At 40.3% G+C, this 20,896-nt stretch overlaps 1 protein-coding gene across 1 annotated transcript in view; it reads right to left on the reverse strand.

Moving 5' to 3' along the window:
* MTMR8 (myotubularin related protein 8) overlaps nucleotides 1-20,896 on the reverse strand; it is a 278,922-nt gene that overhangs the window by 177,322 nt on the left and 80,704 nt on the right. Inside the window, 2 exon segments of the mRNA XM_086390090.1 lie at nucleotides 3,595-3,704; nucleotides 4,991-5,123. Of these exon segments, the coding sequence (XP_086246216.1) occupies nucleotides 3,595-3,704; nucleotides 4,991-5,123 (243 nt within the window).

The raw sequence follows: 20,896 nt of genomic DNA on the forward strand, positions 1-20,896 counted from the left end.
GAGAGCCACTAGGAGAGGTATCGGAGAAGGCAATGGCACCCCACTCCAGTACTCTTGCCTGGAAAATCCCATGGATGGAGGAGCCTGGTAGGCTGCAGTCCATGGGGTCGCGAAGAGTCGGACACGACTGAGCGACTTCACTTTCACTTTTCACTTTCATGCGTTGGAGAAGGAAATGCCAACCCACTCCAGTGTTCTTGCCTGAAGAAGTGTCAGGGACGGGGGAGCCTGGTGAGCTGCCATCTATGGGCTCACACAGACTCGGACATGACTGAAGCAACACAGCAGCAGCAGCAGCAGGAGAGGTATAGAGTAGCATAGCTAATTGAAACAGACCTAAAAGGAGGAAAGCTTTGTAAAAAGCAAGGGGAGTATTGAACCTGCCATGGACTGTGAGGTTCAGGGGTGTGGGAAAATGAGTAACCTCTGTAATAGATGGTACAAAAAAAAAAATGATATTCCTAGAAAAATAGTTAGGTTGCAAGACAAGAGTTACAGAAATCTGGAAAAAAGTTCTCAACCTTTTAAACTTCCCAGTTAACCAAATACTTCAGGTAGTATCAGAGGCCTAATAGTAGCAGCTACACTCTTTCCTTAGAGCTCGACATGGAGTGAAAAGTCACTGGTAGATAGGAAAAGATGTTCAATTTCACTAATAATTAAAGAAGTGCAAATCAAAACAGGACATAAAATGCATCACTTATCAAATGAGGAAAATTAAAAAGACTGATGATAACCATTGCTGGCTATGTAGAGAAAGAGGCATTGTTGGTGGGAATGGAAACTGGTGTAACCTAGTTGAAGGACAATTTGGCCACATCTAGTAAAGACTGAAATATTCATACTCTTCAACTGAAAATCCACTTTTAAGAATGCCAACACATATAAAGAAATATGTTCAAGGCTATTTGATGCAACAATGTCTGCATTTGTAAAAAATGTGAATAACTGAATTGTCTATTAACAGGGACCAATATTTTAAGCCAGAGGCTATAAATCTCATCTCCAACTGAGAAAATGGCAGAAGAGAGGTGAAAAGTGATTCTCTCCTTTCTTCACTTCTACCAAATAATAGGGGTGTGGTGAAGAGAGCATGTTCTCATGTAGGAATATATAAGCAAAATTTCAAAATGAGAAAATGTACACTCCAAATTCTTTTATTAACATCACCTAATAAATGAAATTAAAATATTCACTTAATGGAATATTATATAGTCACTGAAAAAAAATGAGGTAGTACTGATTGAACTGACCTAGAAAATATTTATCATATATTAAGTATAAAAAGTTAGTTGCAGAAAAATATGCACAACATAATCTTACTTTTACAAAGTAGTAACAATAATATATATAGTGTTATAATTCTTTACCAAGTGAGATATCAGAGAAGCCCTATATATAATTATATATGCTGAAAATCTAGACCTGTACTGTGCCATATGGTAGTCACTAGCCGCAAGTGGCTATTTAAATTTAAACTGATCAAAATTGAATAAAATTTTAAATTCCTTACTCTCACTAGCCACATTTCAAGTATACAACTCCCACATGTGGCTAGTGGCTATTGTATTAGTACAGATCCAGAACATTTCCAACATCACATGAATTGGGAAGCACCCTCTCACTCAGTCATGTCCTACTCTTTATGACTCCAGGCTCCTCTTTCCATGGAATATTCCAGGCAAGAATACTGGAGTGGGTTGCCATTTCCTGCTCCAGGGGATCTTCTCAACCCAGGGACTGAACACAGGTCTCCTGCAATGCAGGCAGATTCTTTATCTTCTGGGCCAAAAGGGAAGCCATCAACACAGGAAGTTCAAATAGTGCTGATCTAGAGGCATACATTAAAGTATTAATAGTGATGTATATGTTGTGGGGGCAAACTACAGGGAATATATACATTTTATGTTATATACTTAGAATTGTTTACTTCTACAATGTACATGTATAACTTTTATAATGAGAAACATAAATAAAGATAACGAGAGACAAAGAGAGAGGGAGGGATACTATAGTGTTTTTGAGAACAAGATTTCATGATTGCCAGGGTCTTATGGGCAATGGGGAGTCATTGCAGGATTTTGAGTTTAAAGTGACATTATCATATTTTCTCAAGAAAGATGACTTTAGAATCAATTTGGTGGCCAAACTGGGGAGCAACTATTAGGGACAAGTAAACCAGTCAGAAAGTTATTATAGTACTTAAGGCAGAGGCTGGAAAGAAAGGATAGATTTGAGAAACACTTGAGGATAGCTGACAGGATGAGGCAATTACCAGACAGAGGGGAAGAGAGAAAATTCAAGGCTGACTTTTTCAAGCTGGGGATATATAGGTGTTATGGAGATGGGAAACACAGGATAATTGTACAAATGCAAGCCTATTTTTTTTCACCCATTCATTTTAAATCACAAATGTTTATGAGGTTGTACTATCTACCAAATCTATTCCTCTTCTCCATTCTCACTCTCTTTGGTCTCATGAAGTCAGTTTCAGAAAGGAAATACAAATGTATGAGTATAGTACATGCAAAAAAGGAACAGTATAAAGAATGGCTAGAATAATGGGTTTGAAATGACCTGGGTGGGGGTCACACAGTAAGCGGCTAGAATAATGGGTTTGAAATGACCTGGGCGGGGGTCACACAGTAAGCACTAATAATATATTACAATGAAAAATGTAAGCAATAAGACTAGGAAATTGAAAAATATTAGGGCTAGATATTTAAGATAGTTAAATACACACATTCTTTTAAAAACCTTTTAAGGCAGAGGCTATAAATCTCATCTTCAACTGAGAAAATGGCAAAAGAGTGGTGAAAGTGATTCTCTCCTTTTCTTCACTTCTAACAAATCATTGGGGTGGGGTGAAGAGAGGAAGTTCTCATGTAGGAATATATAAACAAAATTTCAAAATGAGAAAACGTACACTCCAAATTTCTTCTTTTTTTAACATCACCTAATAAATGATACAGAAGCCAGGGTTCTGAAAGTCAGAAATTAAGTGACTCAGCATAAATGAGTGATGAAGTCTACTTAGACTGTATTCAGAGGCAGACCTATACAAAAACATCAGAAAGGTCAGCTTTATACTCAGAGCTCTGAAAACCCATAGAAACCAACTGCATTTATTTTATACCCAGTCTTACTTCCACTTGGTACCTTAGAATCAACACAAAAATACATCAGAGTATTTGAGTTGGAAGGACCATGAGATATTATTTAAGTTATTATTTAAGATATTATTTAAGTTTTTAACCAGGGATATACTGTATACTCTCTGAAATTAAGGCCTATATTCTGTATGCATAGCTATATGTACATTTTTCCAGGGGAGAGGGTCAATGATATTGTCAAAGAGTTCAGTACCCCCCCCCAAAAAAAGTTATGTCATTAGATTCTAGTCTAACCACCTTGCTTTACAGAGGATGAAACTTAGAGAAGGAAAGAGATTTGCCAAGGGCACACATTAAATTAGTGGTAGACCTAAATCTAGAAATCAGGTGTCTTTTTCTTATATTCTTTCCATGATACACTGTTACTTTAAGAGATCCCATAATTAAGTCAGTGCAAGTTCTTAAAAGTCCTGATTATTACCTTTGCAATGAAAATTCCAGCATCCATAATAGCTTTAATGTGTCTCAACCACCCTGAGCTCTCCAGGCCGCTAAGAAATTCACTCATTGTTGGAGTTTTCAATTCACAAACTAAGGTAGAAAAGGAAGCATAAATTGAAATTCACAATTACCTCAGTTTATTCAACAAGAAAGGAGACAAAGTGGATTCCCATTTCGTAAATGAGGAAGCTGAGGCACAGAAAGGTTAAATAATTAGTTGGAAATCACACAGTGAATCAGGGACAGTACTGGAGCTAGAGTCTACCATATCTCCTAGTTTGGGTTTGCTTTCTCAAGTCCATAGAATCACCCCCAAGACCACAGAAATCTCTAAAGAACAGAGACAGAAGATAGTATCCATAGGAAAATACTCACATCTCCTGCTATTAGAAAACACATCTGATTCCCATTCTAACTCCTCCTACTCATCCTAACTCTGTAGCCCTTAACATCTGTCTCTACTTCCACATCACCACCTACTCCCTTGCAGTTCTGTGGTGTCTCAACAGTTGAAAAAATTATGTTAATTTTCATGCATTTTGCACTGGGAAATCTTTTGCCTCAAAAAAATCTGCAAAAGGTTCTCTTCTCCTACTGTATAATATTCTGGGACAAAAAAGAAAGGAGGAAGAGACCTAAGGAAGAGGAATCCTAATACCCTAAAAGGGCTGCAGACTGAGGAGACAAGATCTGATAAGAGTCATGTGAAGGAGAGGTCCTGGCAGACAGTATAAGTAAAAAATTGAGAAGAGGAAGAACAGGGAGTTCACTTAAGGAAGGCAGGTTTTCCCTAATGTGTGCCTGAGATGACATATCACATCATGGAATCCTGGATAGTGGCTTTGGGAGAAATGTTCTAGACTCAAAGAGTCCTGTGAGGCCCTGATCTCACCTTGCCCCCATTCTGATACCAATTATTTTGCAGCTATGACAGATGACCCAAATTGCTTGATAGCAGCTTTATTCCTTTGAAGTCTAAATTCACCCCCTTTATCAGCACAGTGATGAAACTGGACTGACTCTTTACAGCAGATTAAATGAGGAAGATGAAATAAATCCCAAATTCACTTATATTTGTGTTGATCTACCCACCTCTACATAGCAATCTCTATAATTGTATACAGATACATTATTTCCCAGATGGACTCCACAGAGTTATGAAACTAAACACTGTAGTTCCTTTGTCAGACCAACACTGCTATAATTCAGTACTATCTATACAAACTGGATTCACATTATAGTCAAAAATGTTATCACCTATTGATTCTGCTCTGCTGGTTGCTTTTATATTTTACCCCAAAATCAGACATACTTTTTCCTTACATAATTATGCGATCTCTTTAGACTCTGGCCTAGCCCAGGTGAAATCCCTGTACCTTCCAAGAGTTTCTGCAGGCTGCTCCGCATCACATGGATGTTCTCAATGCTCATGAACCTGAAGCGAATGTTGGCATAGTTGTCTTCATTTTCATACCCCTTCCCAGCTGCTCGGTTGGCCAAGGCATTTAACTGTAATATTGAGAACATAAGAGAGCAGATAGAGCAGATGATGAAAGAACATGGTTTGTCAATCTCAATGCTTCATTGTAAACAGTTTTAAATCTTACCCATTTAAAAAGAAGTCAGATCAGATATAGCACATTCTGGAATGAAGAGAATTTCATTGGCATTTAGACAAGGTATTTTAAGTAACAGAATAGTAAAGGGAAAGATAAGGAGATTTAGTATTTTTATTTTATTATTAAAACCCAGCTTAAGAGATTGATTGAAGGATATGGCAGCTATGAGGATGTCCGATCTGAAGAACTAAAATAATAATTTTGAGTTTCCTATTATAAACAAACATTTTCTCACCTGAAAGGGCTTTATATTGAGAAAAAAGTCTTTATAATTGAGAAGTTCAAAAGTATTTATAACTGAGAAGCTCTAGAAAGAAGTCTAAGAACTTCAGGGCCAGTTAATTATAAAGAACTACTGTAGAAAAATGTCTAAAACATGACTTCATGAGATACATGACTTTCACTCATTGATAAAATTGAAATGGAGCTACCAAGGGCCATTTTAACACTATATTCAGCTGTTATAATCAGAACACTTGTAGGTCATATGAAGAATGTTGGGTGGGGTAGAGAGTAAATGAGACTTGCAGAGCTGCTAAGTCACTTCAGTTGTGTCCGACTCTGTGCGACCCCATAGAGGGCAGCCCACCAGGCCCCCCGATCCCTGGGATTCTCCAGGCAAGAACACTGGAGTGGGTTGCTATTTCCTTCTCCAATGCATGAAAGTGAAAAGTGAAAGTGAAGTCGCTCAGTCATGTCTGACTTTTAGCAACCCCATGGACTGCAGCCTACCAGGCTCCTCTGTCCGTGGGATTTTCCAGGCAAGAGTACTGGAGTGGGTTGCCATTGCCTTCTCTGAGACTTGCAGAGAGGAGACATTAATCAAAAAACTAGAAAGGAGCCAAAATACCTTCTATAATGATGACCATTTTACTAATGTTGTCTGGGCCTATTTTCTAATCTCCCATTACTGTGCATTTCAGAAGGTAGGAGGAGCATGTATATGGATAGCGTGTAGTTTCTGTAGTAATAAAAATTTAAGAATGCCATTGAAACCTCAAAAACACAAACTATTCACATTAACACATGCAGGAAAAAAAATCTACAAGTTAACATATTCTACTTAGAATGCAAGATATTTGTTAAAGGGGAAAATGATGATAATTCTGATTTCTTATCATACAATGTCACTGAGCTTTCATTAAATTAATGACAAACATCAAAGGGACACCTCAGGAGGTGTAAGCAACAACCACCTAGTAACAAGAAAGTTTATTATGATTGATGGATGCATCCACAAATTAAACAATAATTATAGCAGTCCCTACCCAAGTTTGGGCAGCAGCAGAAAGGCCAGCTACTACAGATAGCTAGCTATATCATACCACTACACAGTCTCTGGGAATAGGTATGGCATATCTGAGAAACTGCTACATATAAGCAGCCTAATGTTCAAGTAGGAAAGAATATATAATATTTGCTGAGCCCCCAGTATGTGTATACTAGATACTATGCTAGATCCTTCACATATATTATCTCATTTAATCCTCAACAAGAGCCACTAAAGATGGGTACTTTTATTATCCCCATAAGAAGATGAGTTCAGAGTGGTGAACCAATTTCAACAAGAATCATATGGATAAAAGCTGAAGGCAAGGTCTGAACCCAGATTTGATCAACTCGTAAGGATGGAACTTTTTCACCACAATACAGTTTCTAATAAGTATTGATCTAGCCATCCAGAAGAGGAATATTGCTAGATATTTGTACATTCTTTGAGAGAGGAAAAAATGACCTACTAAAAAGGACTTTTGAGGAACTCCCTTGGTGTTCCAGTGGCTAAGACTCCATGCTCCCAAAGCAGGGGGCCCAGATTCAATCCCAGGTCAAGGAACTAGATTCCACATGCCACAACTAATAATTTGCATGCCACAACTAACGATTCCTGGAGAAGGAAATGGCAACCCACTTCAGTATTCTTGCCTGGAAAATCCTATGGACTGAGGAGCCTGACAGGCTACAGTCCAGGGGGTCAGAAAGAGTCGGACATGACTGAGCATACACACAAACGCACACACACACACACTAAAGATTCCGCATGTATCAACAAAGGTCGAAGGTCCCACATGCCACAACTAAGATTTGGTACAGCAAGATAAATAAATAAAATACACTTAAAACTGATTCAAATGTATTCTTTTTAATGGCTGAGTAATACTCCATTGTGTATATGTACCACAGCTTTCTTATCCATTCATCTGCTGATGGACATCTAGGTTGCTTCCATGTCCTGGCTATTATAAACAGTGCTGCGATTAACATTGGGGTACACGTGTCTCTGATGAAACTGGAGCCTATTATACAGAGTGAAGTAAGCCAGAAGGAAAAACACCAATACAGTATACTAACGCATATATATGGAATTTAGAAAGATGGTAACGATAACCCTGTATACGAGACAGCAAAAGAGACACTGATGTATAGAACAGTCTTATGGACTCTGTGGGAGCGGGAGAGGGTGGGAAGATTTGGGAGAATGGCATTGAAAAAATTTTTTATGAAAAAAATAAAAAAAAAATACACTTAAAAAAAAGATGGACTTTTTGATCTTTCATTTGGACAAAGGGCACCAATTCTTTAGTTTTTTTAAAAAAGCTTGGTACTTCTCTTTACCATTTTAAGATTAATAATGGTGAAAGACACAGATTTAATGAAACTCTTTCTAATCCCTGAATGTCAAATGCAGTTTTAGTTGAAGTAAGACAGCAAACTTCTGAAAAAGTGAAGGATGTTTGTTGTTGTTCAGTTGCCCAGTTGTGTCCCACTCTTTGCTATGTCAGGCCTCCCTATTCCTCACTATCTCCCACAGTTTGCCTAAGTTCATGCCCATTGCATCGGCAATGCCATCCAGCCATCTCATCCTCTGACACCCTCTTATCCTTCTGCCTTCAATCCTTCCCAGCATCAAAAGCTTTTCCAATGAGTTGGCTGCTTGCATCAGGTGATCAAAACACTGGACCTTAAGCTTCAGTATCAGTCCTTCCAATGAGTATTCAGGGTTGATTTCCGTCAAGATTGACTGGTTTGATCACCTTGCTGGCCAAGAGACTCTCAGGAGTCTTCTACAGCACCACAGTTCGGAGGCATAAATTCTTTGGCACTCTGCCTTCTTTAGGGTCTAGCTCTCACACCTGTACCTGACCACTAGGAAGATCATAGCCTTGACTATACGGACATTTATTGACAGAGTGATGTCTCTGCTTTTTAACACACTGTCTAGGTTTGTCATCACCTTTCTGCCAAGAAGCAATCGTCTTCTGATTTCATGGCTGCAGTGACCATTCACAGGGATTTTAGACCCCAAGAAAAGGAAACTTGTCACTGCTTCCACCTTTTCCCCTTCTACCTGCCATGAAGTAATGGACATCAACATCTTAGGAATCAGTGAACTAAAATGGATGGGAATGGGCAAATTTAACTCAGATGAACACTGTATCTATTACTGTGAGCAAGAATCCCATAGAAGAAATGGAGTAGCCCTCAAAGTCAACAAAAGAGTCTGAAATACAGTACTTGGGGGCAACCTCAAAAATGACAGAATGATCTCAGTTTGTTTCCAAGACAAGTCATTCAACATCACAGTAATTCAAGTCTATGCCCCCACCACCGATGCTGAAGAAGCTTAAGTTGAATAGTTCTATCAAGACCTAGAAGACCTCCTAGAACTAACACCAAAAAAAAGATGTTCTATTCATTACTGGGGATTGGAATCCAAAAGTAGAAAATCAAGAGATGCCTGGAGTAACAGGCAAGTTTGACCTTGGATAACAAAATGAAGCATGGCAAGATTAACTGAATTATGAAAAGAGAATGCACTGGTCATAGCAAACACCCTCTTTCAACAAGACAAGATATGACTTTACACATGGACATAACCAAATGGTCAATACTGAAATCAAGCTGATTATATTCTTTGTAGCTGAAGATGGAAAAGCTGTACACAGTGAGCAAAAACAAGTACTGGAGCTGACTGTGGCTTAGATCATCAGCTTCTCATAGCAAAATTCAGGCTTAAATTAAAGGAAGAGGGGGAAAGCAACAGGCCAGCCAGGTATGACTTAAATCACACCCGCTATGCTTATGGAGTGGAGGTGATGAACAGATTCAAGGGATTAGATCTAGTAAACAGTGTACCTAAAGAACTATGGACAGAGGTCTATAATACTGTACAGGAGGCAGTGAATAAAACTATCCCAAAGAAAAAGAAAACCAAGAAAGCAAAGTGGTTATCTGAGAAGGCTCTACAAATAGCTGAAGAAAGAAGAGAAGTGAAAAGCAAGGGAGAAAGGGAAAGGCACATCCAACTAAACACAGAGTTCCAAAGAATAGCAAGGAGAGACAAAAAGACCTTTTTCAATGAACAATGCATAAAAATAGAGGAAAATAACAGAAGAGGAAAGACTAGAGATCCCTTCAGGAAATATCAAAGGAATATTTCGCCCAAAGATGGGCAAAATAAAGGAGAGAAATGGTAGAGAACTAGTAGATGCTGAAGTGATCAAGAAGAGATGGAAAGAATACGCAGAAGAACTGTACAAAAAAGATCTTAATGAACTGGATTTCTATGATTTTGTGGTTAGTCACCCAGAGCCAGACATTCTGGAGTTCACATGAAGTCAAATGGGCCTCAGGAAGCACTGCTGTTAATAAATCTAGTGGATGTGATGGAATTCCAGTAGAACTATTCAAAACCCTAAAGAATGACGCCAAAAAGGTGTTGCACTCAATATGTCAGTAGATCTGGAAGACCTAGCAGTGGCCACAGCACTGGAAAAGGTCAATCCTCATCCTAATTCCTAAGAAAGGTAATATTAAATAATGTTCAAACCATCAGACAATTGCACTCATCTCCCATTCTAATAAGCTCATGTTAAAATCTTGCATGCTAGGCTTCAGCATTATGTAAATCAAGAATTTGCAGCTGTCCAAGTTGGGTTTAAAAAAGGCAGAGGAACCAGAGATCAAACTGTCAACATTAACTGGATCATACAGAAGGCAAGAAAATTCCAGAGAGACATCTACTTCTGTTTCATTGACTATGCTACAGCCTTTGACGTTTGGATCATAACAAACTGTGGAAAGCTCTTAAAGTATACGAGACCATTTTACCTGTCTCCCGAGAAACCTGTATGCAGGTCAAGAAGTAATAGTTAGAACCCTGTATGGAACAATTGAAAAGTTCAAGACTAAAATGGGAGTTCAACAGGGCTGTCTGCTGTTACCCTGTTCAGTTCAGTTCTGTCGCTCAGTCGTGTCCAAATTTTTGTGACCACATGAATCGCAGCACTCCAGGCCTCCCTATCCATCAGCAACTCCTGGAGTTCACTCAGACTCACGTCAATCAAGTCAGTGATGCCATCCAGCCATCTAATCTTCTATCGTCCCCTTCTCCTCCTGCCCCCAATCCCTCCCAGCATCAGAGTCTTTTCCAATGAGTCAACTCTTCGCATGAGGTGGCCAAAGTACTGGAGTTTCAGCTTCAGCATCATTACCTCCAAAGAAATACCAGGGCTGATCTCCTTCAGAATGGACTGGTTGGATCTCCTTGCAGTCCAAGGGACTCCCAAGAGTCTTCTCCAACACCACAGTTCAAAAGCATCAATTCTTCAGCACTCAGCCTTCTTCACAATCCAACTCTCACATCCCTAAATGACCACTGGAAAAACCATAGCCTTGACTAGATGGACCTTTGTTGGCAAAGTAATGTCTCTGCTTTTCAATATTCTGTCTAGGTTGGTCATAACTTTTCTTCCAAGGAGTAAGCATCTTTTAATTTCATGGCTGCAGTCACCATCTGCAGTGATTTTGGAGCCCCACTGTTTCCATTGTTTCCCCATCGATTTCCCATGAAGTGATGGGACCAGATGCCATGATCTTCGTTTTCTGAATGTTGAGCTTTAAGCCAAATTTTTTACACTCCACTTTCACTTTCATCAAGAGGCTTTTTAGTTCCTCTTCACTTTCTGCCATAAGGGTGGTGTCAACTGCATATCTGAGGTTATTGACATTTCTACCGGCAATCTTGATTCCAGCTTATGCTTCTTCCAGCCCAGTGTTTCTCATGATGTACTCTGCATATAAGTTAAATAAGCAAGGTAACAATATACAGCCTTGACGTACTCATTTTCCTATTTGGAACCAGTCTGTTGTTCCATGTCCAGTTCTAACTGTTGCTTCCTGACCTGCATACAGGTTTCTCAAGAGGCGGGTCAGGTGGTCTGGTATTCTCATCTCTTTCAGATTTTTCCACAGTTTAATTGTGATCCACACAGTCAAAGGCTTTGGCATAGTCAATAAAGTAGAAATAGATGTTTTTCTGGAACTCTCTTGCTTTTGCAATGATCCAGCAGATGTTTGCAATTTGATCTCTGGTTCCTCTGCCTTTTCTAAAACCAGCTTGAAAATCTGGAAGTTCACGGTTCACGTATTGCTGAAGCCTGGCTTGGAGAATTTTGAGCATTACTTTACTAGCATGTGAGATGAGTGCAATTGTGCAGTAGTTTGAGCATTCTTTGGCATTGCCTTTCTTTGGGATTGGAATGAAAACTGACCTTTTCCAGTCCTGTGGCCACTGCTGAGTTTTCCAAATTTGTTGGCATATTGAGTGCAGCACTTTCACATCATCATCTTTCAGGATTTGAAACAGCTCAACTGGAATTCCGTCACCTCCACTAGCTTTGTTCGTAGTGATGCTTTCTAAGCCCCACTTGACTTCACATTCCAGGATGTCTGGCTCTAGGTCAGTCATCACACCATCGTGATTATCTGGGTTGTGAAGATCTTTTTTGTACATTTCTTCTGTGTATTCTTGCCACCTCTTCTTAATATCTTCTGCTTCTGTTAGGGCCACACCATTTCTGTCCTTTATCGAGCCCATCTTTGCATGAAATGTTCCCTTGGTATCTCTAATTTTCTTGAAGAGATCTCTAGTCTTTCCCATTCTGTTGTTTTCCTCTATTTGTCTGCAGTGATCGCTGAGGAAGGCTTTCTTACCTCTTCTTGCTATTCTTTGGAATTCTGCATTCAGATGCTTATATCTTTCCTTTTCTCCTTTACTTTTCATTTTTCTTTTCACAACTATTTTTAAGGCCTCCCCAGACAGCCATTTTGCTTTTTTGCATTTCTTTTCCATGGGGATGGTCTTGATCCCTGTCTCCTGTACAATGTCACGAAACTCCATCCATAGTTCATCAGGCACTCTATCAGATCTAGTCCCTTTAATCTATTTCTCACTTCTACTGTATAATCATAAGGGATTTTATTTAGGTCATACCTGAATCGTCTAGTGGTTTTCCCTACTTTCTTCAATTTCAGTCTGAATTTGGCAATAAGGAGTTCATGATCTGAGCCACAGTCAGCTCCTGGTCTTGTTTTTGTTGACTGTATAGAGCTTTTCCATCTTTGGCTGCAAAGAATATAATCAGTCTGATTTTGGTGTTGACCATCTGGTGATGTCCATGTGTAGAGTCTTCTCTTGTGTTGTTGGAAGAGGGTGTTTGCTATGTCAAGTGCATTTTCTTGGCAAAACTCTATTAGTCTTTGCCCTGCTTCATTCCGTATTCACAGGTGGCTGCGACGGCATGCAGAGCGTGGCCGAGAGGAGCTACCCCACATCCGATGTCAGGGACAGAAGCGGGGAGGACCCTTTGACCGAGGGGCGGCAGCCGAGAGGAGCTACCCCACGTTCAAGGTCAGGGGTGGCGGCCAGGAGGAGCTATCCCACGTCCGAGGTCAGGGGCTATGCCCGATAGGAGCTACCCTGCGTCCGAGGTCAGGGGCAGCAGCCGAGAGTGCCAGGCTGTGACAGCGCAGGAGCAGCCGAGAGGAGCTATTTCCAACCAAGGCCAGGGGTGACAGCCAGGAGGAGCTGCCCCATGCCCGAGGCCAGGGGCGGCAGCCGGGAGGACAACCCCACATCCAAGGAGCAGTGGCTGCGTGGGCGCCGGAGGGCCTAGAGGAGATATTCCATGTTCAAGGTCAGGAGGGGTGGGGGTGAGGAGATACCCCTCGTCCAACGTCAGGAGCAGCGACTGCACTTTGCTGGAGCAGCCATGAAGAGATACCCCATGTCCAAGGTAAGAGAAACCCAAGTAAGACGGTAGATGTTGCAAGAGGGCATCAGAGAGCGGACACACTGAAATCATAATCACAGAAAACTAGTCAATCTAATCACACTAGGACCACAGCCTTGTCTAACTCAATGAAATTAAGCCATGCCCGTGGGGCCACCCAAGATGGGCAGGTCATGGTGGAGAGGTCTGACACAATGCGGTCCACTGGAGAAGGGAATGGCAAACCACTTCAGTATTCTTGCCTTGAGAACCCCATGAACAATATGAAAAGGCAAAATGATAGGATACTGAAAGAGGAACTCCCCAGGTCAGTAGGGGCCAAATATGCTACTGGAGATCAGTGGAGAAATAACTCCAGAAAGAATGAAGGGATGGAGCCAAAGCAAAAAAATACCCAGTTGTGGATGTGACTGGTGATAGAAGTAAGGTCCGATGCTGTAAAAAGCAATATTGCATAGGAACCTGGAATGTCAGGTCCATGAATTAAGGCAAATTGGAAGTGGTCAAACAGGAGATGGCAAGAGTGAACGTTGACATTCTAGGAATCAGCTAACTAAAATGGACTGGAATGGGTGAATTTAACTCAGATGACCATTATATCTACTACTGCGGGCAAGAATCCCTTAGAAGAAATGGAGTAGCCATCATGGTCAACAAAAGAATCTGAAATGCAGTATTTGGATGTAATCTCAAAAATGACAGAATGATCTCTGTTCGTTTCCAAGGCAAACCATTCAATATCACAGTAATCCAAGTCTATGCCCCAACCAGTAATGCTGAAGAAGCTGAGGTTGAATGGTTCTATGAAGACCTATAAGACCTTTTAGAACTAACACCCAAAAAAAAAGATGTCACCCTGTTAGTTTATCCTATATGCTGAGCACATCATGAGAAATGCCAGGCTAGATGAGTTACAAGCTGGATGGGGGAAACATCAACAACCTCAGATATGTGGATGACATCACTCTAATGGCAGAAAGAAAAGAGAAACTATAAGGAGCCTCATGATGAGGGTAAAGGAGGAGAGTGAAAGAGTCACTTTAAAACTAAATGTTTAAAAAAACTAAGATCATGGCATCTGGCCCCATTACTTCAAATAGAGGGGAGGAAAGCGTTCTTGATCTCTTCTGCTTCTACTATAGGTCTCTACACTTTCTGTCCTTTATTGTGGCCATCTTTGGGGCAAAATATTCCATTGACATTTCCAATTCTCCTGAAGAGATCTCTAGTCTTTCCCCTTCTGTAGTTTTCCTCTACTTTTATGTATTGTTCATTGAAGAACACCTTCTTGTCTCTCCTTGTTATTCTTTGTAACTCTGCATTTAGTTGGATGTACCTTTCCCTTTCTCCCATACTTTTCACTTCTCTTCTTCAGCTATTCGTAAAGCCTCCTTAGATAACCACTTTGCCTTCTTGCTTTCTTTCTTCTTTGGGGAAGTTTTGATCACTGCCTCCTGTACAGTATTACAGACCTTTGTCCATAGTTCTTCAGGTACACTGTTTACTAGATCTAATCCCTTGAATCTATTCATCACCTTCACTGCACATTCATAGGGGATGTGATTTAAGTCATGCCTGGCTGTTCTAGTGGTTTTCCACGCTTTCATTAATTTAAGCCTGAATTTTGCTATGAGAAGCTGATGATCTGAGCCACAGTCAGCGCTAGTACTTGTTTTTGCTAACTGTCCACAGCTTCTCCATCTTCAGCTACAAAGAATGTAATCAATTTGATTTTAGTATTGACCATTTGGTTATGTTCATGTGTAAAGTCATCTCTTACATTTCTGGAAAAGGGTGTTTACTATGACCAGTCCATTCTCTTTGCAGAATTCAGTTAGCTCATACCCTGATTCATTTTGTACTCCAAGGACGGTATATGAACAAAAACAGAAATTATTTTCTCTACTGATCCCAGTGAGTCAGAGAGATTGCAAAAATGGACACACATCTGTCTAAAGCCACAGTGTGGTTTCAAGCACATGCTCAACTCTGCAGTCACAACCCCTGGCTTAGGCTTCGATCTAAATCACTGACTTAGCAATCACTAGTTAGCAATGAAACCACCTAGTCAGCCACATTTCACATATCAAATTATAGGCAAAATTTTGTTCTGTGGCTGTGTGTGAAAAGAAAAGGCGTTAAGAAAAGGGAACCTGAAACATGGTGGAGGAGTAGGTGGATGTGGAGTACATGTCTCTCCACATATGCATCAGGAATACACCTTCAGATACAAAAATGCATGGAGAACACCAGCTGAGAGTGGACATAAGTTCCTGATCAGTGGAAAAGAATATATAGAAGCAAGCAAAACTTGGCAGTATGAAGGAAGTAGGGGGAAAAACAGGAGTGTTACTAGGACTGGACCTGTCCTTGGCAGGTGGGGGAATTGAAGCAGGGGTCTGATCCCCACAACAGGGTAATTGTCTGAGTTGGAGGAGAAACATTTAAGGCTGTGAGTGAAACAGCTGATCTGTGGCAGCCTAAATGGAATGAGAATCAGTCCTTGCTGCAGCCATACATACCCTGAACAGGGACACAGGTACCCTAGAAGGTGCAGCGGTTAGGAGCTGGACCTTAGGGATTGTGGAGCAATCTTAGGGCGAGGGCTGCTGTTGACTGCAGAGAGACAGACTGAGGGGACATGACGGAGGAGATTGCAGTGAGAAATGACTGTGGAGGAAAGTGAGGCACCCATGGAAGCAAGGCAATACTGCTGAGTCACATGTAGGGGTTGGAGCCATCACCATAGCATCTCTCTCTCCATAAGCAAGCAACAGCAGCTGAACAATAAAGAGCCTGGCCCATCAAGCATCTGACACACTGAACTACAGAGCAGGACCACACCCAGGGTGCCCTTTTAAGTACCTGATGTGCTGATCTACAGAGTAGGACCCCAGCCAGGGTGGCCGCTCTATGTAGCTGATGCACCGAACAACAGAGAAGGACCCCAGGCAAGGGAGCCCTCTGAGTGCCTGAATAGGGAGAGCTACAAAGAAAGATTAGCCAAAGAGGCCTTCTGATCGCCAGCTACCAGAAGCTCGAAAAAAGACTGATAGGGCCATAACTCCACCAGCTGAGGCAGTCTGTGTCCCTGCACACTTGGTGCTGCCAGGATCCCGGCAACATACACAGCTGTGCCACCTTCGCACTCAACCCTCACTGGGGTAGAGCTGCCACAGGCAAAATAAAAAAAAAATATATCTTGCATCCATGCATGCAGGGTCGCTTCAGTTGTGTACAACTCTTTGCAACCCTGTGGGCTGTGGCCTGCCAGGCTTCTCTGTCAGGGGGTTCTTCAAGCAAGAATACTGGAGTGTATTGGCCAATACTGGTTGCCTTACCCTTCTACAGCACTGTATTTCCTGCTGCCCTAGCCGCTAACTCCCCTGAGTACCTGGTGCTGCCAGAATCACTGCGACCCATGCAGCTACAAAACACCTCTGCACCTGGCCCTCACTGGGACAGATCCAAGTCCTCCAGCACAGCCTCAGGAGCAAACCTCAGTGGACGACCCACATGTAGAGGTGGAAATAAAACCACAATAGAAACCCAGGGGCAGTGTGGCTGAGGAAGAAGAACTAAAACCTTCTCATCAGCCGTCCAAGCTGCATATCAAATCCCCATGATCAACTCGGCAAACTTTCTGTGGAATATATGAAAGGACATTGAGGGCTCCCACAAAACAAAATGCACTAGTTCTCAGAGCTGTGGACACTGGACGCAAGATCATATAGGTGAAGGACCAGATTAGAATCTGAGGTGCACCCACAGCAGGTCCAGAGACCAGCACAATGTTGGAGGGCATCCTCGGGAGGTGAGGTAGACTGTGACTCCAAGCATGGGAAAGGATCCTGACAGCAGTGTCTAAAGAAAAACATTTATTATGCTTATGTTTTGACTTGTTCTATTGTTAATTTTGTATTTTATTTTCCATTTCCTTTTTATTCCCCTTCTGTTGTAGTTGTTGATTCTATTGAAACTATGAAAGCTAATTAAGCTTTTGAGGTTTTTTTTGCAGTCACACTTTTTATTGTTGTTATAAACCTCTGACTCTATTTTGGGCTTTTGCACTTCTGTGGAATTTTCTTTTTTTTTTCTTTATTTTTTTCCTCTTCCTTTTTGATATCTTTTTTTCTTTTCTCCTTTTTTAATTTTATTTTTTTAAACCTATTATTATTTTTTCTACACATTTCTTTTTATGCTTTTCCTACTGTTCTCTTCCCCTTGCAGTTAAACTTTAATTTACATAAATCTTCTTTATCTGCCTCTATTTTGCTTTAAATGTTTATTCTTTCCTTCTTTTCTTTCCTTCCTTTCCTCTCAACATATTTGTTAGTTTTGTTTTCATTGCTTTATACCCTACTTGGCACATTGCTTTAGTTTTGTTTTCCAGTTTCTGCTTTAGTTAGTCTTGTTCTTAACAGGTAGATATAATTTTTGGTTTCCTTTGTTTGCTAGGTCAATCTATTGTACTTTGTTTTGTTGGACTGTTTTGATTTTGCTTATCGATGTATATGTTCAGTTCAGTTCAGTTCAGTTCAGTTGCTCAGTCGTGTCCAACTCTTTGCAACCCCATGACCTACAGCAGGCCAGGCCTCCCTGTCCATCACCAACTCCCGGAGTCCACCCAAACCCATGTCCATCGAGTTGGTGATGCCATCCAACCATCTCATCCTCTGTCGTCCCCTTCTCCTCCTGCTCTCAATCTTTCCCAGCATCATGGTCTTTTCAAATGAGTCAGCTCTTAGGTGGCCAAAGTATTGGAGTTTCAGCTTCAGCATCAGTCCTTCCAATGAACACCCAGGACTGATCTCCTTTAGTGTGGACTGGTTGGATCTCTTTGCAGTCCAAGGGACTCTCAAGAGTCTTCTCCAACACCACAATTCAAAAGCATCAATTCTTCAGCATGCAGCTTTCTTTATAGTCCAACTCTCACATCCATACATGACCACTGGAAAAATCATAGCCTTGACTAGATGGACCTTTGTGGGCAAAGTAATGTCTCTGGTTTTTAAAATGCTGTCTAGGTTGGTCATAACTTTCCTTCCAAGGAGTAAGCATCTTTTATTTATTTTTTTTATTTATTTTTTTTTAAAGAATTTTATTTTTATATATATATTTTTTCTTTTTTTTTTTAATTTTTTATTCCTTTATTTCTCATGTGTTCCCCATCCTGAACCCTCCTCCCTCCTCCCTCCCCATACCATCCCTCTGGGTCATCCCAGTGCACCAGCCCCAAGCATCCAGCATCGTGCACTGAACCTGGACCGGCATCTCGTTTCATACATGACATTTCACATGTTTCAATGCCATTCTCCCAAATCTTCCCACCCTCTCCCTCTCCCACAGAGTCCATAAGCCTGTTCTATACATCAGTGTCTCTTTTGCTGTCTCGTATACAGGGTTATCGTTACCATCTTTCTAAATTCCATATATATGTGTTAGTATACTGTATTGGTGTTTTTCCTTCTGGCTTACTTCACTCTGTATAATAGGCTCCAGTTTCATCCACCTCATTAGAACTGATTCAAATGTATTCTTTTTAATGGCTGAGTAATACTCCATTGTGTATATGTACCACAGCTTTCTTATCCATTCATCTGCTGATGGACATCTAGGTTGCTTCCATGTCCTGGCTATTATAAACAGTGCTGCTTTTAATTTCATGGCTAAAATCACCTTCTGTAGTGATTTTTATGTATGTGTGTATATTCTATAACTTCAATCATATTTACCTGATTTTCTAACGACCATTTGTCTGAGGTTCATCTTTGGTTTCTTGTTTTAGGGTATGTGTTTTAATTTCACTTATTGCCATAACGAACCACTTGTGGAGTCTTCGTTCCTGACCAGAGATCAAGCCCTGAGTCTTTGGAGTGGGAACACTGACTCCAAGACCCTAGACTGCCAGAGAACTAACCCTAGGGGGTATCAAATAGTGATAACTCCCACAAAGGAAACCATTTGAATACAAGATCAGGCATTACCAAACCACCTGTGCAGGATGCCTCATCTAAACAACAAATAAAACAAAAATACAAACCCAATCATCAACAGACAGGATTACCACCTCACTCAGCCTTTCCCATGAGAGTAAAAACAAAAAAAAAACTCAGCATAAACCTCACCCTATATGAAGCTTACACAAACTATTGCACCAATCTTAGAGAGGCAGAAACCAAAAGGAGGAAAGAATTCAGCCTTGAAGCCTGGGGAAAGGAGACTTCAAACACATTAAGTTTAAAAAAAATAATGAAAAGGCAGAGAAACACTGCACAAATGAAGGAACAAACTAGAAACACAGTAGTCCAAATAAGTGAAGAGGAAATAGGCAAACTACATGAAAAAGAATTCAGAATAATGATAGTAGAGATGATCAAAAACCTGAAAACAGAATGTAGAAAATGCAAGAATCAATTAACAAAGACCTAGAAAAATTAAATAATAATAAAAACAACACTATCACTGAAAGTAAAAATACTCTACAAGGAATCAATAGCAGAACAGCTGAAGCAGAAGAATGAATCAGTAAGCTGGAAGATAAAATGGTGAAAATAACTTATGAAGAGAAGAATAAAGTAAAAAGAATGAAAATAATTGAGGATAGTCTCAGAGAACTCTGGGACAATATCAAACACACCAACATTAGAATTATAGAGGTCCCAGAAGAAGAAGAGAAAAAGGGTGTGTGAAAATTTTTGAAGAGATTATAGTTGAAAATTTCCCCAACATGGAAAAGGAAATAGTCAACCAAGTCCAAGAGGCTCAAAGAGCCTATGCAGGACAAACCCAAGGAGAAACATACCAAGAAACATGCTAATAAAACTAAAAAAAGGTTAAACACAAAGAAAAAAATACTAAAAGCACCAAAGGAAAAGTAACAAGTAACATACAAGGGAAATAACAGCTGATCTTTCAGCACAAACTCTGCAGGAAGGGAATGGCAGGGTAGTATAATTAAAGCACTGAAAGAAAAAATCTACAACCAAGATTACTCTACCCAGCATGGATCTCATTCAGAATTGATGGAGAAATCAAAAGGTTTTCAGACAAGCAAAAGTTAAGAGAATCCAGTACCACCAAATCAGCTTTACAACAGATGTTAAAGGGACTTATATATTCAAGAAATACAAAAGAAGAAAAAGATCTACAAAATCAACCCCCCCAAAATTAAGAAAATGGCAATACAAACATAGATATTAATAATTACTTTAAATACAAATGGATTAAATGCCCCAACCAAAAGACACAGATTTGATGAATGGATACAAAAACAAGACCCATATACATGCTCTCTACAAGACACCCACTTCAGACCTAAAGACACATACAGACTGAAAGTGAGAGGATGGAAAACTATATTCAATGCAAATGGAAAGCAAAAGAAAGCTGGAGTAGCAATCCTCATATCAGACAAAATAAACCTTAAAATAAAGAATATTACAAAAGATAAAGAAGGACACTACATAATGATCAGGGGATCAATCCAAGAGGAAGACATAACAATTATAAATATCTATGCACCCAACATAGGAACATCTCAATACAAAAGAAAAAAATTAACAGACAGAAAAGGAGAAACTGACAGTAA

The sequence above is a fragment of the Bos grunniens genome, chromosome X (genome assembly GCF_055505025.1).
Source record: "Bos grunniens cultivar Pamir isolate PY7600 chromosome X, Bosgru_T2T1.0, whole genome shotgun sequence".
Lineage (NCBI taxonomy): Eukaryota > Metazoa > Chordata > Mammalia > Artiodactyla > Bovidae > Bos > Bos grunniens.